This window comes from Rhinoderma darwinii, chromosome 3, assembly GCF_050947455.1.
Source record: "Rhinoderma darwinii isolate aRhiDar2 chromosome 3, aRhiDar2.hap1, whole genome shotgun sequence".
In the NCBI taxonomy this organism is placed as follows: Eukaryota; Metazoa; Chordata; class Amphibia; order Anura; family Rhinodermatidae; genus Rhinoderma; species Rhinoderma darwinii.
Window position 1 is genome coordinate 378259145 of NC_134689.1, and position 26535 is coordinate 378285679.

At 43.8% G+C, this 26535-nt stretch overlaps 1 protein-coding gene across 1 annotated transcript in view; it reads left to right on the forward strand.

The window, feature by feature from the left end:
- The first annotated feature begins 8639 nt into the window (after window positions 1-8639).
- Window positions 8640-26535, forward strand: part of TACC1 (transforming acidic coiled-coil containing protein 1) — a 114727-nt gene continuing 96831 nt past the window's right edge. The window contains exon 1 of the mRNA XM_075858813.1: window positions 8640-8760. Coding sequence (XP_075714928.1) covers window positions 8690-8760 — 71 coding nt within the window. The 5' untranslated portion in view covers window positions 8640-8689. The remainder of the gene's footprint in view (window positions 8761-26535) is intronic.

The window sequence follows — 26535 nt, forward strand, 5'->3', positions numbered from 1 at the left end:
TTCACCCCACAGGTCTTTTCCATAAATGATTGCACTGCGGATAGTGCAAATGAAAAATTTATATTTTTCCCTAGATATGCCATTCAGTGGCAAATATGTCATGCCCAGCTTATGACCCTGGTGACACACACCCCAAAAATTGTTAAAAGGGTTCTCCCGGGTATGACGATGCCATATATGTGGAAGGAAACTGTTGTTATGGCACGCTGTAGGGTTCAGAGCGGAGGGAGCACCAATTGCCTTTTGGAGAGCGGATTTTGCTTGGTAGTAGATTTATTTGAGTATTGCTGATGTTTCCATTTATAATGTGGGGGTACATGTAAGCCGCGCGGAGTATATAAGGGGCATAGTCAGGTGGTATAATAATGGGGTAAAAAAACAATAAAATAATCCATAGATGTGTGTTACGCTGTGAAGCAATTCTTTCTGCACAGGCCGGTGTCGCACTGATATATGGCGTCCTTTCTTATCCCCCTTTTGGTCCACACTCCGCACCTTTGCAGTTTGGGGAATTTTGCTGGGAAAGTGTTGTCCTGGTATAATACGGGCACCCTCGCTTCCAGCGGATATGTTTGGGCTCTCCCCTTCCTGGTTCCCTAATTTTAGGTCCTTGATAAATCGCCTCTTGAAACAGAAGAAATGTTCCCCTCGGGCCTGCACAACTGCATATTTTTTTATTTCCTGACTTATTGGAGCCATAACTAATTTTATTTTTCATAGACGTAGTGGTATGAGGGCTGGTTTGTTGCGGGACGAGCTGTAGTTATTATTGGTACCATTTTGTGGTACATGCGACTTCATGATCACCTTTTATCCTATTTATTGGGAGGCCAGGTAAACAAAAAAACGCAATTCTGGCACAGCTTTTTTAGTTTTTTTTATACAGCGTTCACCATGCGTTATGAATTACATGTTCACGTTATTCTGCCAGTCAGTAAGATTCCGGCGATACCTAATTTATAGCACTTTTTAATGTTTTACAACTTTTTGCACAATAAAATTACTTTTGTAAAAAGAATGTATTTTTTCTGTCGCCAAGTTGTGAGAACCATAACTTTTTAATTTTTTTGTCGACGGAGTTGTATGAGGGCTTGTTTTTTGCGGGACGAGCTATAGTTTTTATAGGTACCATTTTTGGATACGTGCAACTTTTTGATCACTTTTTATTCTAATATTTGTAGGGCAAAGTGACCAAAAAACAGAAACTCTGGTAAAGTTTTTTACGTTTTTTTTTTTACACTGTTCACCGCGTGCAATAAATAATATAATATTTTGATACCTCCGGTTGTTACGGTCGTGGCGATACCAAATATGTATGGTTTATTATTATTTTTCAATAATAAAGGACTTGATAAGAGTAAAAGGGGGATTGTGTTTTATTTTATTACTTGAAACTTTTATTGTTTTCAAACTTTTATTTTTTGCACTTTTTTTTTACACTTTTTTATACTTTTTATACACTGTTTCTCAAGTCCCACTAGGGGACTTGAAGGTCCAACGGTCAGATTTTTTTTTTCTAATACATTGCACTACCTACGTAGTGCAATGTATTAGATCTGTCAGTTATTCACTGACAGCAAGCCGATTAGGCTTCGCCTCCCGGCGGGGCCTGGATTGGCTTCCGTAATGGCAGAGCAGGAGACCATTGTGTCTCCTGTTGCCATAGCAGCAGTCGCCAGTCCTGATTGCCTATCAGGGCTGGCGATCTGCTAGTAACCGCTACGATGCAGCAATCGCTTTCGATTGCTGCATGAAGGGGTTAATGGCACGGATCGGAGCTATCTCCGGTTCCTGCCGTTACAGGTGGATGTCACATACAATCAGCTGTAACATACAGCTGACTTCCACCGCTGATGACGCCGGATCAGCTCCTGAGCCGGCGCCATCTTGCCGGCGGCTACGGAAGCCGATCAGGCTCCGCCGCCGGGCGGATCTTGACCGGCTTTGGTGCTAGGCAGACCGGGAGGCCAGTATTAGGCCTCCGGTTGCCATTGTAGCCACCGGAACCCCGGCAATTTCATTGCTGGGGTTCCGATGAGCTGCAAACACCTAAAGTGCAGCGATTGCGTTTGAGCGCTGCACTTAAGGGGTTAATGGCGGGGATCGAAGCTAATTTCGGTCCCCGCCATTACAGCCGGATGTCAGCTGTCAGATACAGCTGAGATCCGGCGATTATGGCACCGACTCAGCTTCTGAGCCGGTGCCAAACATTTGTCGTAAGTATACGACATTTTGCGGGAAGCACTGGCTTTCCATGACGTATACTTACGACAAATGTCGGGAAGGGGTTAAATAAAACACCTAAAAGAGAAGCAAATATTATCACCATACATATTACCATTATACTGTTACTGAATAAAACCCAGTATACCAAGACCAACATTAACAATAATAACAATATATGAGGGCCAAATAATTATTGAAGTAATAATCACCCTTTTATGCCGCACCAAGTAATAATACTCCCTTTATGCCCCCACTCAGTAATAATGCCCCCTTTTTATGCCCCATGCAGTAGTAATATCCCCCTCCATTAATACTGGGGGACATTAAAAAGCAAAAAAAAAAAAAACTATACTCACCTAAACCTTTTCCCACGACGATTTGGAACTTTTTCTCTGGCCATTTATCTGCCCAGCGAATGCAACGAAATGCAGTGACATCATCAGTATGCTCCCAATGTCGGCCTATGAGAGTAAAGAGTGTGGCAGGGAACCGATGGCCATAGTTTCCAATTTAAAGGTGACCCCAGGTTTGCTACACCCAGCTTTCATATCGAACAGCGTATTATTTTTTTTTTAACCAAGTGCAGTAGAGCCCTCCCAGGAGCAGTGGGCTCCCGCACCAACACAGGTTTGCCAGGTTCTGATGCCGGTCCTGATTTAGGGATTTGAGCAGCTGCAGATACAGACAGCAGAGCGTCTATGTACAAGAACAGCCCCTGGCTGTCCAGGAGCTGATTTGCTGATAGCAAGATCGTTATGATAGAGCCCAACCTCCAAGGTTCTCTAGCAGGACCGTCAAGATTTGCCAATTATTTTTGTATTTTGCCGTAATCTTTAATGTTCATGATTTCAGTGTCCCAGTCCCCGGTGTCAGTTGGTTTAGTGACCTAGTTCCTGGAGTCTAGAGGTTTATTACCCGAGTCCTTCCTTGGTAACCAATTCTTTGGGTTGATCACATAAACCTATAGCTAAAGAATGCATAGAATCGGTTAGGGGCTCACTCTGGTGCAGAAACTATTGACACCACTATATATACATAGATTGCTGTTATGCAGTAGTTGTGCTGTTATTTGCATTATGCATTGCCAAAATACTGTTGGAGGTGGAGGAGGAAGGGCATTCCTGATTTTGCTATTGGGCCTTTGAAATTCTAGTTGCGCCACTGCTGTTCTTGAATTGCGAGAATGAAGCAACTCTTATTATGCAGCCACTCCTTTCTCTTTTATTAGAGGCTGCTACTTTCTACTTTGTAGCCGTAGTATTGTATTGACAGGAGAGATGTCTTTATATTCAGGGAATACATTTATCCTAAAGAAACATTGAACATAAAAAATGCACAAAAATAAATATATTTTTTTCCAACTTCTCCTTCCTTTATCTCCTCCTTTCTTGTGATACTATTTTATCTCATATCACAATTAAAACTGACAAATATACAAAGAAATCATCTCTATGGGTTCCAGGAGATCAGACATTCCAGCCCTCCTTCATGTCACAATCCTTCATCTGGTTGTAAGACAACTGGCTGGAGCAAAAGCCTCCCCCCTCTGCCCTGTCTGCAGTAGGACAAACAGACCGTTAAGCCTTGTGCCTTTACAAAGTCTTGCTCCTCGAGCGTCCACCAGCCATAAATAATGCAACAGATCAGCAGGAGCCTTCCCACCTCTGCCATGTCTGCAGTAGGACACACGGATTGTTAAAAATGTTAAAAGGGTATTTTCTTTTTATAAAATGATGCCATATTGCTAGGATATAATCAGTGGGGGTCCGACCTCTGATACTCCCGACAATTGTAAGACTGAAGGGGCCGCAGCACTGATTTAGAGCTGCGTCCCCACACTGGTTTTCCCTGCACAGCCGTGCCAGGCCGCCCGCTGTGCAGGGAACTGCAACGCGGCCCCATTCGAGCTAATGGAGCTGACTCGAGAACCCTGCACACCAGGTGGCCAGGTGTGCCTCTGGCCAGAGAAACCTTATAAGGTGGCGCAGCGCCTTTATTCTCAGCATCGTGGGGGTCCCAGAGGTTGGACCCCCACCGATCATAAAGTGGTGGCATACCTTAGCAATATGTCATCACTTTATTAGATGGGAATAACTAAGCCCCGCACCTCCATCGTTCACCAGTTGTACATGGAAGAGATCCGCAGGACATTAACCCCTGTGTTCTCGGAAGGATTTCTACAAGATTGTTTCAGAAAATCTTGCAGACCGACAAACAATGTGGGCATCTTTTATCTCCTGTTTCGAGAAGAAGGGTCTAGAAGATCCTCCCATGGGCTACCTGTATGTCTGAAACTTGGTTCTCAATAAACATGAAGGTGAAATCAGACTCTCATACCCTCAGGGCCCCTGTCCAGCTGCAAGATATGTATATAGAGGATGTCCATCCCTTCTAAGCCGCTTGGGTGACAGTCCTGCAGACCTACTGTGGTCATAAATGGTCAGGACCAATAATGTTGTAGTAACTCAGGTGACTGTATATTCAGCTTTTAAACTGGTTGTGCAATTCTAGCAATTATTCTAAAGATGTAGGAAATTCTCTGGACTTGGCATTCACAATGGTTTTTCAGATGCCTTGAATTTAGAAATTTAAAATTAGGCACGCTTATCCCACCTATAAATAGTTCTCAAATGATTGACTGTAGTGCCTCATGAATTCAAAGGGTTACTGGTCCTTTAAAAATATGTTTGTATAGATACCAAACCAATGCTGGTAGGGACATGGTCCGGTGTACCCATATAACTTACATTCTGTTTAAAAAAAATCTGGGAATCCCATTTATATTTTAGTTGTATGCTCTCTCATATCCAGTAGGTGGCAGCATTTTCTTCTACATAAAACCTCACTGGGATAATTTCAATAAGCAAGTCTAATGTAAATAAATGATAACATAAATGTATAGTCACAAATTACATTTGCTTGTATTTCCCTCCCGTGCAACCTAATCTAATAAAGCCTACCAAAGGATATCAGCCAAGGCTGGAACAAGGGGTAGGCAAGCTAGGCACCCGCCTAGGGTACTGTAACTATTAATAGGAGAAGGGGTGCTGGCACAATTTCCTACAACCTCATGCCCTCGGAGACAATTTTTTCTAATAAAAGCTGTAACTATATTGCATAGAGAGCACTTCCCTGTATATCTCCTTCCTAACTCCCACTATGGATATAGTTGTATTCAGGGGCAGACATAGACAATTTAGGGACCCTGTGAAAATAACAGAATGGGGGCTCCTTTCTGCCAGCATACCCGCATCTTCTCATATTTAAAATAAATAATGACTTTATAAAATATTTGTTGCTGTTATCTTTCTAGAAAACGGACAGATTTATTGAAGTGACTGGGAGAAGGCTGAAATACTGTGAGCTGCCACTACAAGTGCGTGGACGATTCACGGTATGAGCAGTAAAGGAAATGATAGAGAAGCAGCGTTCGGCCCCTTCAAAATAGCCCATCGGCAGGGGTGCCGAGAATTAGACCCTGACCGATCACATGTTAGTATAGGCCATCATTTTTATGGGACTGGAAAACCCCTTTAAATAGGAAGGGCACAGGGCAATAGTATTCCACCCACAGAACACTAGACGGAAAGCCCCAACCAAGATGGCAGCGCAACAGAAGCAACTATAGAAAGTACCAGAATAAAACGTTGTAGCATAGATTAAAAAAAAAAGCCAACCGATCACATATTGATGGCCTATACTGAGGATAGGCCATCAATTTTATGGGACTGGAAAACCCCTTTAATGATATATTTAAAAAAAATGATATGAATAATAATAAGCTAGACAGTAGGTGGAGTAATCCTTGGGGATTTGCAGGGGGAGCAGGAGCTTCATGTCAATCTTTGATTGAATACATTGAGTCGATTCCTCATCAAAATGAGTTCTGCATTAGTTGAGGCGTGTTGTGCCAGCCATAGTGGTTCCATATAATGCCAACCGCATTCTCCAAACATTGCCAGTTACAGTGTGCCCCTCATATAGTGGTCTTAAAGCAGTAGTCTATGTTTCTACAGTTCCCTTATAGTGAACTGTCCACATTGGACTGGAAGGGAAAGTAATGGCGGTCATGAAAGTATTCATGGTGTTGCTATTTAGATGCAGAGCCTGCATATAATTTTGCTTAAAACATCTATAAATTGCTCAAGAAAAGTTTAGTTAGTGGGTGCTAAGAGTGCCCACTATACAGTCCCACATAGAGGTATTTGGTAGGCTGTATACTGTACCCCCATCTAGCTGAAAAAAATGAGTATGCAGGACATGGTAAGCCCTGTCTGATTGTTGCTCTTAGCCAATCAGCACTGGCACATTGGGGGCTTTAGATTGGGCGCTGCAAGTGCCCACTACTAGTTTAGAAGACTTCTCCATTAAGACTTCTCCATTATTTACTAAACATAACAAAAATAACAGAGCACTAGGATCTCTAGTTAATCATGTTATTAAGAAGGGTGGGGCTAAGATTTACAAAAAAAATTACAGATGTAGCAGAGTTGAGCTTGTAACCCCTTGTTTTCATGATGCACAAAAGAAGCAGGTGAATGACAAATTCAGCACTGCTATGTATGTAGCCAGTAGTATAATACATTTACATTATAACTGCCTGATAAAAAATGTAACTCATTTGCACAGATAAAGAATATAGCAATAAATAATAACCTAAAGTAACAAAATGGAAAATGGGCCTGAAAAAACACACATTTATTAATGATATCCCTCAATTCCACTAGCCATGAGATAGACATCTAGCCCCTTTTTTTAAATGCTGACATAGTATCTGCCATCACTACCTTTTGGGGAAGGGCATTCCATAGCCTACCACTCTAACTGTAAAGAACCCTTTTCTATATTTATGTCTGAAACGTCTTTCTTCCACACGCAATGGGTGTCCCCCGGTCCTTTGTAGAGTCCTTGGATCGAACAGATCATGTGCTACTTCTCTGTATTGACCACACATATACTTATAAATATTAATAAGATCACCTCTAAGGCCTCATGCACACAAACTTATTTTTTTCCTCCCGTAAATACTGGCCTAAATACGGGTCCTTTGTCACGCGTATTCAACCCGTATTCCACCAGTATTTACAGACCCGTGCCCATAAATTACGGGGGTTTTTACGTTCGTGTGCATGAGGCCTAAGGAGTCTTTTTTCCAAACTGAACAAACCCATTTTTCTGGCCTTTTATTGTAAGAGAGGCTTCCCACCCCATTTAATAATCTAGTCGCCCATCTTTTAACCCTCTCCAGCTCTCCAGCTCACCTATATCATTTTTATAATGTTGAGCCAAAAACGGAATCTTATATTCGAGATGCGAACTTACAATGGATTTATAAAGGGGTAATATTACATTGTTATCATGAGTTTTTATATTTTTATACACCATAAAATCCTATTTGCTTTTGCAGCTGCTGCTTGACATTGAGTGCTGCTGCTGCTTAGCTTATTTGTTACCAGAATACCAAGGTCTCTTGTTCTGTTATCCCCAGTTTTATTCCATTTAATGTATATTCAGTAATACTATTACTGCAGCCTAGATGCATTACTTTATCAACATTAAATTTAATCTGCCACCTTCTTGCCCATGCTGCCAGCTTATCTAGGTCTTTCTGTAATGTTTTACAATCAGGCTGAGTTTTTAATATCCTACAAAGTTTTGTATTATCAGCAAAAACTGACACTTTACTCTCAAAGCCATCCACAAGGTTATTAATAAAAAAGAATACAAAAATGCCAGTTAACAGGTAAACATAGCAATGTGCCAACTAACCTTTGCCCAGCAAATGCAGGTTGGTAAATGATGCGTCATGGTACATGACTAATAGCTAAAAAAAAAAAAAAAAGGGATTTATATGTTTAAAAGCGATTCTCTAGTTTTATGTAAATAATGCTCAATTATTGTATAATCAAACGGTTCTGAAACTTCCTAATATAATTAAAATTTTAACACCTCACCATTTTTAAGATCTCTGCTTGCTTTCAGTGAATGTGACATCTTTGTTTACATCTAGAGACTGATGTCCCATGGGCATCTGATGAGAGTTTCCAGTTTATACAATCCTCTGTGAGATATATACATAAGCAACACAAATCCGTCTCCTACCCTCATAGTTTGTATCATTTTAGGAAAAATCTATCAGCCTGATCACTACTGATCTTCTGAGTTTTTGAGGAGTTATATTGCTCAAACTTGGAATAAGTGTTACAGGAGGAAATAGTAGGAAGGACCTTAAAGGTGTCCCATGCATGGACACAATGACAATGCACCTGAGGGTGGCTAAGTAAGTACACCAGGGGTTAAGCTCTCAGGTTAGGGCAGGGTGCCCTGTCATTGGTGGAGTACTGTAGCTGGCAGCAGCGTCTGCTCACCCTCCCTGCAATGCAGCGACATCCTCACTGCAGCTCATAGATCCTACTGGAAAGCTACAGGGAATTACAAGCTGGGAAGACCCCTTGACATCACTATGGGGGGAGCACTGTCCCAAAGAAAGAAGGCTCAGCCTGAGACGCCGCAGCAACCCAAGCCCTGCAGTGGGTAAGTAACAGCCTATATTCTCCTATATTCTTCTACATCATGAACTTCACCGGCGGCACACAGCTATATGCAGAGTCATGGACTTCTGTACAAGTGCGTATAATCAGGATATGAAGTATCTCTACACAGTCATATTACAATACTTTTGTTATATTTCAGAATATATATATTTGTAGTCCTTTACGGGGAGCTTATTGACATTGGTTACTGCAGCAACCCCATAACCCCAGCACCGAGACAATTAGGGTTAATCTCATGGTACACCAAGTATATCAATAGAACTATACTTATAGCTTGCGGGAAGAAGTTGGAGTACAAGTTCGGTGTAGTTGACACCGTGGTGGGAGTCACTTGAATATATTGGACAGTAATGTTTTAAGGAAGTATTCCACCCAAAAACATCAACTTCTCATAAAAGTGTGATCGGTGGATAATCTTCAATGATCACGCACAGAATATTTATCATTGAACTGATAGTGTGGTCCATATGGTGCTAAGGATAGGGTTACCGGTAATTCTATGGATAACGTGATAAAACATTGGATTATCACTGCACCAATGACTAACTCAGCTCTGCTGCTTTTGTATCCGCGTTGTTTTGAAATGCTTATAAACATAAGAATTACAGGTTGGACCTTCCATGGCATTATCATTGTTGGAGGGGATGTAAATATTGGTTATGTGAACGCCACTCTCCGCATGAGTATTTTTCACTTGCTTTTCCATGTTTTATTTACAATATGAAGATGGAGTCACTTCTCGGAGGGTAAAGGAGTATGGCAGGAATTTGACACAATGAGCTGAAGTGGCTACTTTCAGTCATACGTTATATATAAGCGTTATTTTGGGATCTGTGTAACTGTAGCTGCCTTTGAGGTCGTACAATGATACATTATAATCTGCAGTGAGGAACTACCACAGTAAACTAACAAAATATACAATCCCGTCTCTGATAAGTCAGGTGCCCCTAGGGGGTTTCTCCAGTCATGGCACCATCACAGGACTCCAGGACTCCAGCCTTTGAAATCGTTACATCTGGTATAAGGGAAGTTGCATTAGTTTTATCAGTTTCCTTTTTGGATTTTAATAATATATGAGATAACGTCATGGCGGTTTTCTGGACGTTTTATCCACAGACTTAAAGGGTAACTAAACTTTCAACAAACTTTTGACATGTCATAGTGACATGTCAGAAGTTTTAATCGGTGGGGGTCCAAGCACTGAGACCCCCACCAATCGCTAAAACGAAGCGCCAGAAGCGCTCGTTTGACCCCTGAGGCGCTTGGTTTCTGATCGGCTTCTCTCAGAAAGCCGATGTAACAGTGTACAGACTCAATAGAAAGTCTATGTATGACCTGTACGCTATTACATCGGCTTTCCAAAAAAAGCCGATCAGAAACGAAGCGGCTCAGCACTCACCTGAGCGCTTCTGCCGCTTCATTTTAGCGATTGGTGGGGGTCTCAGTGCTCGGACCCCCACTGATCAAAACTTCTGACATGTCACTATGACGTCACAAGTTTGTTGAAAGTTTAGTTACACTTTAAAGGGGTATTCCAACCTACAGCATTTTCACCTATCCACTGGATAGGTGTTTAATGCTAGATCGGTGGGAGTCTGACCGCTGGACTTCAGTCCCCCGTTCCTGCCAACCCAAGATGGCTAGGAGGAGTTTGAATGGAGCGGAGGCAGGGCATGTGCGGTGTATCTCCAAGTCTATTGGATTCCAGGAAGCATCCGAGCGCAGCGTTCGGACCCCCACCAATCTAGCATTTATCCCCTATCCACTGGATAGGTAAAAAATGCTGCAGGCCGGAATACTCCTTGAGAGGTTTTCTCTGTTTTGGACAAACTCTACTTGTTTTAAGGCTCCCGTGACAATAAGCAGATCACAACGTAAAGAAATGCAAGTGGTGGATCCAGCGTGATGACAAGTATAGTGGTTAAAAAGGAAGCTCCGTTCCAAATTTTATTCCATAAATGTATTAAAATAAAAAAGATATATTCCAGGTACAAAAGGTGGTTGTAGATATAGGCGGTGCCTACGCGTTTAGGACGACTGCAGCATCCTTACTCATGGCTTGTTTTTGATCACAACGTGTCCCCCTGCTGGGACCCCAGCAAACAGATGTAATCTGTTGAGAAACCTGGCAGTAAGTGTTCAATTTCCCTGCAGCGCCACCAAAGGGAAAATTAAGCATTACACAATGTGCATTCAAGTCAAGTGAGTTGTTTGGGTAATACAGGACAGGGCAGGTCCTCCAGGGAGAGAGACGCTCTTTGTAACTGCTCTCCACTCTGGTCAACAAAAGTTTAGGATCCGGAACAAAGGTCAGGGGGACTATTACTATTACAATAGACAGGGGGGCTATAGAGGGGGCTATTACTTCAAATCTCCCTAATAGGGTATATGAAAATGGGTTTTCTAACTGGACATTCCCTTTAATTAGCAACTGAGTTAAAGAGGAAACGCAGCACTAGATAATCTTTTGATATTGACACATCAGAAAATACCCGTAGGGTCGATTAGCCCGGACCCTGGGCAAATCCCTAATTGAAGGTGCTGAATCACTCTGTCACACCCGCACACAATATTCATGTCTGATTTCAGTAGCATGAGAATTTTGTCAAAATTTCAAGTCACGGAAACCCAGCAAACACTGTAGGCGAACATTCTGGTTTACATCCAGCGGCTGAATGCCTGTTCTTATCATGTTTAACTGACACAGATGCAGGGCTCGTAACTGTGTATTAGGGCACTCTATATTCACATGGGCCGATACGGTGCAACAAAGAGCTTTACCATTACCACGGCTGAACAGAAACGAATCCACGTCTTAATAAATGTGGTTTTGAAGTGGTACATGATTGGTGGAGCTCTCTGCAGCAACATACTGCCTCATAGAGTTGTAGAAGGGCGCCTTTCTTATTTCGGGGCAAAGATTCAATTCAACGTCCTAGCCCTGCATCTTTATTTTGGGGGTGATGAACCTTCTTCATTTTGGGGTATGATCACAACACCTCTTAGAATCTCGCTGATGCCACTGCTAAAAAGTAGGCAAGCATGTGCCCAGTGTGACTATACCCTCAGATATCTCTGTTGTAAGAAGCCATGCACCGAAGTCAGTTGCACATGAATAGAACAGGTTATCATCCTCTTGATCCAAACACTGAATGTTTCCATTCAATGACAGCAAGAAGAAATCTTGAAAATGCAGAGAAATTGAAACACAAAGTATATTAGAAAGATTCAGAAAATGTTGCCAATCCATTGCTGGGTCATGACTTTGACCTTTCTCCTCCTGGCAGAGGAAATATTGCCTGTATGAATCGAATGGCCTTCTACTAAATGTGAGTGACACTGCTGGATATCTACAAGAGCGTGGAGATTCTGGTTGTCACCCACTGCCCGCATCTCCTGTTACTTAGCAACATCCTGAACATATTCAGGGGCCTCTGTGTATCAACCAGCACTGCTAAAATATTATTAATGAACAGAATCTGAAGATATTCTCAGGACAGTTACAATTATTACAATAGGCAACACTGGACCCCCCCCCCCCTTAAACCCTACTTATAATGAAGTGGGGGTCATTTGAGGGGATCTTTTATGACAGATTAATTCTTAGTGCTGCATAAATTCTTAAATAATAAGATATTCAGGTCATACCACATGACTGATTTCAATCGGAACTATTAGGGTATGTTCACACGCTAAAGTAAAAACGGCTGTAACGGCCCCTGATTTTCAGCCGTTTATAAAGCATCAAACGTTTTTTGATGCGGTTTTTTTAGCCGTTTTGGGAGCTGTTTTCTATTGACACAATGAGAAACAGCTCCAAAAACGTCTCAAAAGGTGACACGCACTTCTTTTTAAGGGACTCACACTGAGTTTTTTGACAAGTTTTTTTTTATGCGGAAACCGCGCCAAAAAGCTCGTCAAAAATGGCCCGAAAATGCCTCCCGTTGATTTCAATGGGAGGCGGGGGCGGTTTTCTCCCGCGAGCGGTAAAACCGGCTCGCGGGAGAAAGAAGCGACATGCCCTATCTTCGGGCGTTTCTGCCTCTGACCTCCCATTGACTTCAATGGGAGGCAGAGAAAGAGTATTTTGCGGCGTTTTATGCCCGCAGCGCCCAATGGCTGCGGGCGAAAAACGCAGCAAAAATCGGCGTGTAGGGAGAGGAAAATCTGCCTCAAACTTCCAAACTGAATTTTGAGGCAGAAATTCTGCCTGCAAAATACTCTGTGTGAACATAGCCTAAAAGTCCCGTCTCAACGAAACGCTATTTTTCCCATTGAAATCATTAGGCAGATGTTTGGATGCGTTCAGCTTCCGTTTTTTTCAGGCATTTTTCGAGGCGTTTGAAAAACGTATGAAAACACAGAGTGTGAACATAGCTTTAAGGGCGGATTCAGACGAACGTGAGCGTTTAGCGCGCGCACAAAACGTCCTGTGTCCTGTTCATATGGATGCGCGGCTGCGTGCTTTTCGCGCAGCCGCCATCATTATGACACTCCGTTTGGATGTTTGTAAACAGAACAGCACGTGGTGCTTTTCTGTTTACATTCATTCTTTTACTGCTGTAGCGCGAATAACGCTTGTCCAACGGAAGTCCTTCTTCTGGGGCATGCGTGATTTTCACGCACCCGTTGACTTCAATGGGTGCGTGATGCGCGAAAAACGCCTAAATATAGAACATGTCGTGCATTTTACGCAGCGGACTCACGCTGCGCAAAACTCACGGACTGTCTGCACTGCCCCATAGACTTGTTTAAGTCCGTGCGACCCGCGTGAATACCACGTGGGCTGCACGGACGAAAATCACGTTCGTCTGAATCCGCCCTAAGGCCAATGATCTAATAAAATCCCTGAGAATGTACAATGACCTTCACTTGTTCCATGTCAAATAATTTCCTCCCTCCGCTGTGCGCGGACAATTATTTGCCCTATTACATGACACTTCTTTTCCTATATGCGAGGACTGAAGCTGCTGGAGTCCAACAAAAGATGCAAAGCATTCCTATTCATACAGGTCGGGGCTGTGGTTTAACCCTTTATTACCCATTGATTGAGACAAACGTTCTCCGGGGGAAAAAAATCCTGAACCGTTCTCCTAGGTCAAGTTCTTACAAATTCTATTCAGACATTTCTTAAATTTATCAACTTATGGAAAAGCTGGGTGACCATGAATGTCGTTGTCATCACAGCTGCCACCAGGGTAGTCACACAGCTTTCTGAGACTGCTCGACATCAACTGGCCAAGTTATTCACTGCTACAATAGCAGGGAATATATCACTTCATTACTAGACAGATTTTCCTATCAGAAGTCTGGGAAAGAAATGTGACAACCAATATGTTTACCATTCCAACTATATCCAGGTAGACCACCCAGCTTCTCCAGGCTCCTGAACAGCAACTAGACGTACATATATTAAGTAATAGAAGATCTTGGGATGTATCGCTGCACATCTAAGTAGATTTGCCATTCAGGACTCTGAAAAAGCTGGACAACAACCCCTGTGGGATCTGTAATGGTGGCTGTATTAGTTGTCACCCAGTTGAATAGAGTTTATAACTCAAGCAGTCAATATACAATATGGGTGTCTTCTTATGTGGCACAAGGACCCCTGGGCCCCCTCAGGCACCAGATCCTGGATGCAACTGCTACCTCTGCAACCTGTATAGCAAAACACCGGTGCGTAGCAAGACTAGCTAAAAAAAACAAACCCGTAGGCTATAAAGTAAAAATTTACAAAACGTCATACCCTCTCCAGTAGAAAACAAAATATATTTCCAAGGGGGTAAACCTAATAGTCTACTCTCTAGAATTATTGATAATAAAAACAGGAAATCCCGTATTGATATTATCATGCAGCGTAAGGATAGGTTTGTCCGGGAACAAAAATCCATTAGAGAGGTTTTCAAAAATGACTTTTCACAATTTTATAGTAATAAGGGAGGTGAATATATTGAGGTTTGCCGATTATAATTTATCCCCACCAAAAATTATTAGAGAAGCAAGGGATGTACTAGATGCCCCACTAACGTTGGATGAAATTAAACTGGCAATTAAGCTGCTGCCGAGCCATAAAGTTCCCAGAACTGACGGTATTCCGCAAGAGGTCTATCTAAGATACCAAGAATCCCTACTTCCATTCATGCTACAGGTTTTTAATGATTCACAGAAACTGAGTATTCTCGCTAAATCCCAGAATGAAGCTATTATAAGTTTAATCTCGAAACAGGAAAAGGATCCGTCGTTAGTTGAGTCTTATAGGCCTACGTATCTCTTTACTAAATGCCGATTGTAAAATTCTGGCGAATATTCTAGCTATAAGACTTGAGAGATTTCTAAGAGAAATAGTGGCAGCGGATCAAATGGGATCTATGCCACAGGGTTCGACTATCAATAATCAAAATAATTCCTTTACTGACATCCAGATTGGCCTAATGGATAAGAAGGGAAAAGCCCTTGTGGCCTTAGACGCTACAAAGGCTTTTGACTGCACAAACTGGTCATTCCTGTGGTTGGAGATGAAGGCCTTTGGTTTTGGGGATACTTTTATAGAAAGGATTAAACTATAATACTCCAAGCCAAACGCCCAAGTCCTGGTGAATAACCACGCTACGGACAATTTTGGTGTTGAGCGGGGTATGAGACAGGGGTGCCCTTTATCACCGCTACTTTTTGCTATGTTTATCGAGGCTCTGGCTATTGCAGTGAGAGGTGATGATAGAATAACTGGATTTGGTCCGGGTGGTAGCAAGAATAAAATATCCTCGTATGCGGATGACATTATACTTTTTCTGCATAATGTATCTACGTCTTACCCAGTTATCATGGAGATAATAAACAAATTTGGTGGGTTCTCTGATTTGACAATAAATTGGCGCAAGTCTTATCTGCTGTCACTAGATAACACAATCCATGAGGTTGGTAGTGGGTATTACCCATTCTAATTCTTTTAAATATCTTGGTATTGTTATTTCTGGTAGGGTTGAAGAATTTTTGGAACTTAACCTCTCCCCTACCCTTTTATGGCTACGGACTAGGTTGAGGAATGGTTTTTCCCTGTAGAATCGGACTGCATTAATTAAAATGATTATTTTGCCTAAAATCCTTTATTGTCTTATTAACCCCTTAAGGCGGAATTCACACGACAGGGATTCCCGGCCGGGTGCCGGCCGTTCATAAATCGGCCGGCACCCGGCTGCATTAGGAATAATAGACCCCTAATGGGGCTATTCACACGACCGATTTTTTGATGGCCGGGAAAACCGCCCGTCAAAAAATAGGACATGCTCTATTTTCAGCCGGGTGCCCGGCCGCCCGGCTCCCATAGAAGTCTATGAGGCCGGGTAATACACGGCCATCACCGGAATGTGTCCCGAGTGATGGCCGGGTCTACCGTCGCTCGCGCTCTATCTCCTCCTCACAGCGCAGAGTGCATGTGAGGAGGAGGATCTTTTATTGCTCGCTGTAGGAGTCGGAATCCCCAATCCCCGGCTGGGGATTGGGGATTCCGCTACAGGAGAAGTGCGTGACTGCACTGTCCATATATGGACACAGCGAAGTCACGCACTTCTGCAGCGGAATCCCCGACTCTATGGCCGGGGATGCCGCTACAGGAGAAGTGAGTGACTACACTGTCCATATATGGACACAGCGAAGTCACGCACTTCTGCAGCGGAATCCCCGACTCTATGGCCGGGGATGCCGCTACAGGAGAAGTGAGTGACTACACTGTCCATATATGGACACAGCGAAGTCACGCACTTCTGCAGCGGATTCCCCGACTCTATGGCCGGGGATGCCGCTACAGGAGAAGTGAGTGACTACACTGTCCATATATGGACACAGCGAAGTCACGCACTTCTGCAGCGGAATCCCCGACTCTATGGCCGGGAATGCCGCTACAGGAGAAGTGAGTGACTACACTGTCCATATATGGACACAGCGAAGTCACGCACTTCTGCAGCGGAATCCCTGACTCTATGGCCGGGGATGCCGCTACAGTAGAAGTGAGTGACTACACTGTCCATATATGGACACAGCGAAGTCACGCACTTCTGCAGCGGAATCCCCGACTCTATGGCCGGGGATGCCGCTACAGGAGAAGTGAGTGACTACACTGTCCATATATGGACACAGCGAAGTGACTCACTTCTGCAGCGAAATCCCCGACTCTATGGCCGGGGATTCAGCTACAGGAGAAGTGAGTGACTACACTGTCCATATATGGACACAGTGACGTCACTCACTTCTAAAGCGGAATTCCCGACCTGTGGCAGGGAATTCCTCTTCAGGAGAAGTCAGTGACTACACTGTCCATATATGGACATTGAAGTCAGTGACTTCTCCTGGAAAGGGGGGGGGGGATGGGTGCAACCTACAGGGGACTGTGTGGCATCACCTACAGGGGGCAGGGTGGGTGGCATCACCTACAGGGGGCAGGGTGGGTGGCATCACCTACAGGGAGCTGGGTGGCATCACCTACAGGGGGCAGGGTGGCATCACCTACAGGGGGCAGGGTGGCATCACCTACAGGGGGCAGGGTGGGTGGCATTACCTACAGGGGGCAGGGTGGCATCGCCTACAGGGGGCAGGGTGGCATCGCCTACAGGGGGCTGTGTGGCATCACCTATAGGGGGCTGTGTGGTATCACCTACAGGGGGCTGTGTGGCATCGCCTACAGGTGGCTGTGTGGCATCTCCTACAGGGGGCTTGGTGGCATCACCTACAGGGGGCTTGGTGGCATCACCTACAGGGGGCTTGGTGGCATTACCTACAGGGGGCTTGGTGGCATTACCTACAGGGGACTTGGTGGCATTACCTACAGGGGGCTGGGTAGCATTACCTACAGGGAGCTGGGTGGCATCGCCTGCAGGGGGCTGTGTGGCATCGCCTGCAGGGGGCTGTGTGGCATCGCCTGCAGAGGGCTGTGTGGCATCGCCTGCAGGGGGATGTGTGGCATCGCCTACAGGGGGCTGTGTGGCATCACCTACAGGGGGCTGTGTGGCATCACCTACAGGGGGCTGTGTGGCATCACCTACAGGGGGCTGTGTGGCATTACCTACAGGGGGCTGGGTGGCATTACCTACCAGGGGGGCTGTGGCATTATCTACAAAGGGCTGTGTGTGGCAACAAATTTTAAATGAAATTCATCCGATTTTAAAACGGACAGGGAAAAAAACCGATTCAAATCGGGTCCAAATCGGCCGGTAAAAACGGCAACTCGGCCCGGAACAGAATCGGAACGGATGCAAAACGGATGCAAACCGGCCGGGAAAATCGGCCAAAAACGGCCGATTTTCCCGGCCGACACTCGGACCCTGTCGTGTGAATGAGGCCTAAGGACGCAGCCTTGTTTTGGCATTAAGGCTCAGAGCCCATTTTTGAAATCTGATATATTTCACTTTATGTGGTAATAACGTCAGAATGCTTAAACCTATCCAAGCGATTCTGAAATTGTTTTCTCGTGACACATTGGGCTTTATGTTAGTGGTAAAATTTGTTCGATATATTCAGTGTATATTTGTGAAAAAATGCAAAATTTTGAGAAAATTTTGAAAAAATAGCATTTTTCTGAATTTAAATCCATCTGCTTGGAAAACAGATGGTTATAACCCCAAAATAGTTACTAGTTCACATTTCCCATATGTCTACTTTAGATTGGCATCGTTTTTTTATTTGTTTTTTTATTTTTCTTGGTTGTTACAAGACTTAGAACATAAACAGCAATTTCTCATATTTTTAAGAAAATTTCAAAAGCCTTTTTTTCAAGGTACCAGTTCCGAAGTGGCTTTGAGGGGCCTATGTATTAGAAATCCCCATAAAACACCCCATTTTAAAACTAGACCCCTCAAAGTATTCAAAACAGCATTTAGAAAGTTTTTTTTAACCCTTTAGGCATTTCACAGGTATTAAAGCAACGTGGAGGGGAAATTTGTAAATTTCATTTTTCTTGCTGAATTTTAATTTTATTCCATTTTTTTTCTGTAACACAGAAGGTTTTACCAGAGAAACACTACTAAATATGTATTGTCCAGATTCTGCAGTTTTTAGAAATGTCCCACATGTGGCTCTAGTGTGCTCGTGGACTAAAACACAAGCCCCAGAAGCAAAGAAGCACCTAGTGCATTTTGGGGCCTCTTTTTTATTAGAATATATTTAGGCAGCATGCCAGGTTTGAAGAGGTGTTGAGGTGCCAAAACAGTAGGAATCCCCCAAAAGTGACCCCATTTTGGAAACTACACCCCTCAAGGAATTCATGTATGGATGTTGTTACCATTTTGACCCCACAGTTTTTTCACAGCACGTATTTGAATTGGGCTGTGAAATTTAGAAAATTAAATTTTTTCCAATAAGATGTCATTTTTTATAAAATTTCTTATTTTCACAAGAAATAAAATATCCCATTTTATTGCCCAATTTGTCCTCAATGCAGCAATACCCCACTTGTGGTGATAAACTGCCGTTTGGGCTCATGGGAGGGCTCAGAAGGAAAGGAGCGCTATGTGTTTGTTGGAGTCAAGATTTTGCTGGATTGGTTTTCGGGTGCCATGTCGCATTTGCAGAGCCCCAGAGGTATAAAAGCAATGGAAACCCACCAGAAGTGACCCCATTTTGGAAACAACACCCCTCAATGAATTGATTTATGGTTGTTGTTACCATTTTGACTGCACAATTTTTTCACAGCACGTATTTGAATTGGCCTGTGAAATTAAAAATTTTTATTTTTTTCCAATAAGATGTAATTTTTGAGCAAAATTTCTTACTTTCACAGGGAACAAAATACCCCATTTTGTTGCCTAATTTGTCCTGAGTGCGGCAATACCCCATTTGTGGTGATAAACTGCTGTTTGGGCCCATGGAAGGGCTCAGAAGGAAAGGAGCGCTATGTGTTTGTTGGAGTCCAGATTTTGCTGGATTGGTTTTCGGGTGCCATGTCGCATTTGCAGAGCCCCAGAGGTATCAAAGCAATAGAAACCAACCACAAGTGACCCCATTTTGGAAACTACACCTCTCAAGGAATTGATTTATGGTTGTTGTTGTTGTTGTTGTTACCATTTTGACCGCACAGTTTTTTCACAGCACGTATTTGAATTGGGCTGTGAAATTTAAAAAAAATATTTTTTTCCAATATGGTATCATTTTTTATCAAAATTTCTTATTTTCACAAGGAATAAAATACCCCATTTTGTTGCCCGATTTGTCCTAAGTGCGGCAGTACCCCATTTGTGGTGATAAACTGCAGTTTGGGCCCATGGGAGGGCTCAGAAGGAAAGGACCACCATTTGGCCTACTGGAGCTTTTCTGGTGCTAAGTCATGTATGCAGAAGCCCCATTTTAAAAAGTACACCCCTTAAGACATTAATCTAGAGGTGTAGTTAGCATTTTGACCCCGCAGCTATTGTGTAAAAAGTAATGCGCTGCAGATGGTGCAGTGTGAGATTTGTAATTTTCTATATATCTATGCCATTTCAGTTTCCAATGTGCCCAGAATGCGCCACCGGAGATATACACCCCATAAACTGTAATGTGGGTTCTCCTGGGTACGGCAATACCCTACATGTGGCTGTTATCAGCTGCCTGGGCACACAGCAGGGCTCAGAAGAGAAAGATGAGGGGGATAAGCTGCGCGGAGTGCGTCAGGGTAGTGTTGCCCTGGTACGATGCGTGTGGCCTCGCTTCCAGAAGTACTGGGTGCCCCCCTTCCTGGTCCCTAAAGATTGGGTTCTTGATAATGATGTGCACGGCCAGCTTCTTATACCAAACCGCATGGTTCTGTAGGGCTTCAGGGCTTGATCTGACAAGTCCACCCTTCCCATGTACCTATTCTAGTCCAGGATGCAGTCTGGTTTGGGGGTCTCTGTTACTGGTACCTCGTACAGGTACATGGGTACTGGTGTAGGCATGTATTATTGTCAATACAAGGACTTCTCCAGGTAACCCTGGTCTAGCAGTGGGTGCACCAAATCCCACACAATTTTTGCATTAACTCCCAGTAAGGGGGGAATTCTGGGGGCTGAATACTGGTGTCCTTCCCTTCATATATCCTAAATTTGTAAGTATACCCTGATGCATTCTCGCACAGCTTATACATCTTCACACCATACCTTGCCCTCTTACTCGGCAGGTACTGGCGGAATTGAAGCTTCCCTTTAAAATGTACCAGGGACTCACCAACAGAAATACACTTCTCAGGGGTGTATGCTTGGGAAAACCGGGCACTGAAAATGTCTAATAGGGGTCTCCGTTTATACAAACGGTCAAAACTGGGGTCATCTCGGGGTGGGCACGACTCATTATCAGTATAATGTAAGAAGCGAAGTATTGCCTAATTTTTTTTTTTTAAGGTTTCAGTTCAGTTCTGAAGTTGCTTTAGGGGGCCTATATATTAAACACCCCCATCAAACACCCCATTTTAGAAACTAGACCCCTCAAAGTATTCACAACAGCATTTCGAAAGTTTATTAACCCTTTAGGTGTTTCACAGGAATTTAGAGCAAGGTAGAGGTGAAATTGACATATGTCTTTTTTTTTTTGTCAGAAAATCCTTTTTACTCCATTTTTTCCTGTAAAACAGAAGGTTTTACCAGAGAAACGCAACTTAGAACTTATTGCCCAGATTCTGGAGTTTTGAGAAATATCCCACATGTGGCCCTAGTGCGGTAATGGACTGAAGCAGCGGCCTCAGAAGCAAAGGAGCACCTAGAGGATTTTGAGGCCTCCTTTTTATTAGGCACCATGTCCGGTTTGAAGAGGTCTTGTGGTGCCAAAACAGTGGAAACCCCCCAAAATTGACCCTATTTTGGAAACTAGACCCCTTGGGGAATTCATTGTAGTTTTCTTGGGGTGCATGCGGCTTGTTTGATCAGTTTTTATTCTATTTTTAGGTGGCGTGGTGACTAAAAAACAGCAATTCTACTATTGTTTTTTTATTCTATTTTTTTTACAGCGTTCACCGTGCGCTATAAATGACATATTCACTTTATTCTGCGGGGCGATACGATTACGGCGATACCGGATGTTTATATTTTTTTTTATGTCTTATGGCGTTTGCACAATAAAATAATTATTGTAAACAATCATTTACTTTTTGTGTTACCTTATTCTAAGAGGCAGAACTTTTTTATTTTTCAATCAATAAAGCCGTGCGAGGACTTATTTTTTGCGTAACGAACTGTAGTTTCGATCATTACCATTTTTCGGTACATGCGACTTTTTGATCTCTTTTTATTTCATTTTTTGGGAGGTGAAGTGACAAAAAAAATTGTAATTCTGGTATGGTTTATTGTTATTTTCTTATATGGCGTTCACGGCGCAGGATAAATAACAAAATAATTTTGTAGTTCAGGCCGTTACGGACGCGGCGATACCAATTATGTATAGTTTATTTGTTTATGTATCTATTTTTATTAATAATAAAGGACTGATAAGGGAAAAAGGGGGATTTTTACTTTTATTACTTTTAAATCTTTTATTTTCTTATTTTTACACAACTTTTTTAACTTTTTTTTTTTTTACTTTATTACTTTGTCCCACTAGGGGACATGAGGGCAGGAGGCCCTGATCGCTATTCTAATACACTGCACTACATGCGTAGTGCAGTGTATTAGAGCTGTCAGCTACTCACTGACAGCAAGCATAGTGGGTCCTGACTTTGTCAGGACCCACTAGGCTTCCGTCGATGGCATAGCCGGACGCCATTGTTAGGTGTCTGGTTGCCATAGTCACCATCGCCTACCGCTATCGTGTAGCGGGCTGTCGGAGGTGGTTTAACCCCTAAAAAGCCGCGATCGCTATTGAACGTGGCTTTTAAGGGGTTAATCAGCGGGGGCACAGTGATCGGTCTCCGCTGTAGGAGCTGCGGCAGCTGCTGTACGAGACAGCAGCTGTCACAGCTCCTGTATGTGTCGGGAAGACGGCCGAAATGGCCGTTACTCCCGTGACGTACTATTAGGTCATGGAGCCCGAACTATACAGCTGCCATGACCTAATAGTACGTCTAGGAGCGGGAAGGGGTTAACTATCCTGTAATGATCCCAAACGCATGGTTTGAGTTACTTAATTCCATGATATCGGTTTTCTTTTGGGATGGTTAAAGACCCAGAATTAACTGCTGGACTTTACAGTTACCTCGGGAATGGGGAAGAATGGAAACACCTCATTTTATTTTATATTTTCTCTATTCTCAAATCTAATATTTGGTTGTCTGGAGAAATATCACTTTCAATGTATATTTGGTTGGCCAAAGGGGGGATATGCCGATATTTATGAACTGCTTGACTCTGGATCATTGCAGGTTTGTGAGTTCTCAAGTGGAAGAATGTTGCACAGGGTTTGGGTAACGCTTAAGAAGAAGTATAAGGTGAAATGTACAACTTTTTCTCCTCTACGGCACAATAAGTATCTTAACCTCTTAAGGACGCAGCCTAGTTTTGGCCTTAAGGCTCAGAGCCCATTTTTCAAATCTGACATATTTCACTTTATGTGGTAATAACGTCGGAATGCTTAAACCTACCCAAGCGATTCTGAGATTGTTTTCTCGTGACACATTGGGCTTCATGTTCGTGGTAAAATTTGGTCGATATATTCAGTGTTTATTGGTGAAAAATTGCAAAATTTTGAGAAAATGTTGAAAAAATTGCATTTTTCAGAATTGAAATCACTGGCGTAGCTATAGGGGTCGCAGCGGTCGCAATTGCGACCGGGCCCCGAAGCCAGGGGGGCCCACGGCCCCCCCGCACCACATCAATAAAAAGTTACTATAGTAACTCGGGCCGCGGGCCCCTGTTACTATAGTAACATACTTTACTTACCTTCCTGGTTCCGGATCGCAGCGGAGGTCCTGACGTCAAGCGCTGTGCGCAGCGCATGACGTCACAGCGCTATGCCGCCGCGCACAGCATCGAGACTACAGAACTCCCGCCGCGGCCGAAGAGGAAGGTAAGCTTAGCCCTGACTGGCGGGGTCTGACTCCGGGACCCGCCAATCAGCTGTTTTGAAGGGGCCGCAGCACTCGTACGAGAGCTGCTCCCCTTCATTCCTGTCACTTCATTCCGGTCACACTGTGAATCGGTGTCGGCGATTCACAGTGTGAGCGAGTAGTGAAATGAAGGGGAAGCAGCTCTCGTACGAGTGCTGCGGCCCCTTCAAAACAGCTGATTTGCGGGTCCCGGGCGACACATCAGCTATTGATGGCCTATCCTGTGGATAGGCCATCAATGTTTAGGGACTGCACAACCCCTAAGCCTACGATGTAGCAGGCTTAGGGGGCCCATGAGACAGGATCACAGATTGTGTGATCCTGTCTGCTGGGCCCTGTATCTAAGCCAATCACATGGTAGGCTTAGATACATGGCCCATACGTGATCCTGTCTGCTGGGCCCTGTATCTAAGCCTACCACACTGTAGGTTTAGATACAGGGCCCCAGCACACAGTAATCTTATACTGTATAAGATTACGGTCTGCTGGACCCTGTATCTAAGCCTACCTTGTGGTAGGCTTAGATACAGGGTCCCACAGACAGTATCACACATGGGCCCTGTATCTAAGCCTTAGGGTATGTGCACACACACTAATTACGTCCGTAATTGACGGACGTATTTCGGCCGCAAGTACCGGACCGAACACAGTGCAGGGAGCCGGGCTCCTAGGATCATAGTTATGTACGATGCTAGGAGTCCCTGGCTCGCTGCAGGACAACTGTCCCGTAGTGTAATCATGTTTTCAGTACGGGACAGTTGTCCGGCAGCGAGGCAGGGACTCCTAGCATCGTACATAACTATGATGCTAGGAGCCCGGCTCCCTGTACTGTGTTCGGTCCGGGACTTGCGGCCGAAATACGTCGTCAATTACGGATGTAATTAGTGTGTGTGCACATACCCTAACACATGTGTTACTAATCATTTTTTGTGTGTTTTCTTACAGGTTCGGTCGTTGGACTACGGCGGATTCCAGGACTACTTCGATGACAGCTTTTTTTTTATTAATAAAATGGTTAATGAGGGTTGTGTGGGTTTTTTTTTTATTTCAATAAAATATTTTTTCTTTGTCTTTGTGTTTTTTTTTTTAAACTATATTACTACCGCCTTAGTAATGGCCGCCGGCTCATTGACAGCATCCATTGCTAAGACGGGGCTTAGTGTTAGCGGATGCAGAGGCTAACACTAACCCCCTTTATTACCCCGGTACCCACCGCCACCAGGGGTGCTGGGAAGAGCCGGGTACGATCCAGTACCTGACCATCTGTAGTGATGGTCGGCTACAGGGGTGGTGGCAGGCTGGTATTATCAGGAGGGGAAAGGCCAAAAACAGTGGTCCTTCCCATCCTGGTAATGCTGCCTGCTGCTGCTTTATTGTATCTGGCTGGTTATGAAAATGGGGGGGACCCCACGTCATTTAAAAAAAAAAATAATAATTGGAAAGAACGATGTCGGGTCCCCCCCAATTTTCATAACCAGCCAGATACAACACAGCAGCAGCAGGCAGCATTACAAGGGTGGGAAGGGCCACTGTTTTTGGCCTTCCCCAGCCTAATACTACCAGCCTGCGGCCACCCCGGTGCCTGCCCGTCACTACAGATGGTCGGGTACTGGTTTGTACCCGGCTCTTCCCAGTACCCCTGGTGGCGGTGGGTACCGGGGTAATAATTGGGGTTAGTGTTTGCCTCTGCACCGGCTAACATTAAGCCCCGCCTTAGTAATGGAGGTTGTTAATGAGCCAGCGGCCATTATTAAGGCGGTGATAATAAAGTTTAAAAAGATACAAGCACATAGAAAAAATATTTTATTGAAATAAAAAAACACAACCCTCATTAACCATTTTATTGAGAATAAAAAAAACGCCGTCATTGAAGTCCTCGTATCCGAAGTCCAACAACCGAACCTGTAAAAAAAACACAAACACACAAAAATAATCAGTAACACATAAAGAAGCAAAATTATTATTCTTACCTATCCTGGGTCCAGCGCTGGATCCGCAATGTCAGCGAGCTGGGCCCTGTATCTAATCCTATCATGTGTGATACAGTCTGCTGAGCTGTGTATCTAATCCAATCATGTATGATACTGTCTGCTGGGCCCTATATCTAATCCGATCATGTGTGATACTGTCTGCTGAGCCACTGTATCTAATCCTATCATGTGTGATACTGTCTTCTGAGCCACTGTATCTAATCCTATCATGTGTGGTACTGTCTGCTGAGCCACTGTATCTAATCCTATCATGTGTGGTACTGTCTGCTGAGCCACTGTATCTAATCCTATCATGTGTGATACTGTCTGCTGAGCCACTGTATCTAATCCTATCATGTGGTACTGTCTGCTGAGCCACTGTATCTAATCCTATCATGTGTGATACTGTCTGCTGAGCTGTGTATCTAATCCTATCATGTGTGATACTGCCTTCTGAGCCACTGTATCTAATCCTATCATGTGTGATACTGTCTGCTGAGCCACTGTATCTAATCCTATCATGTGTGATACTGTCTGCTGAGCCACTGTATCTAATCCTATCATGTGTGGTACTGTCTGCTGAGCCACTGTATCTAATCCTATCATGTGTGATACTGTCTGCTGAGCCACTGTATCTAATCCTATCATGTGTGGTACTGTCTGCTGAGCCACTGTATCTAATCCTATCATGTGTGGTACTGTCTGCTGAGCCACTGTATCTAATCCTATCATGTGTGATACTGTCTGCTGGGCCACTGTATCTAATCCCATCATGTGTGATACTGTCTGCTGAGCTGTGTATCTAATCCTA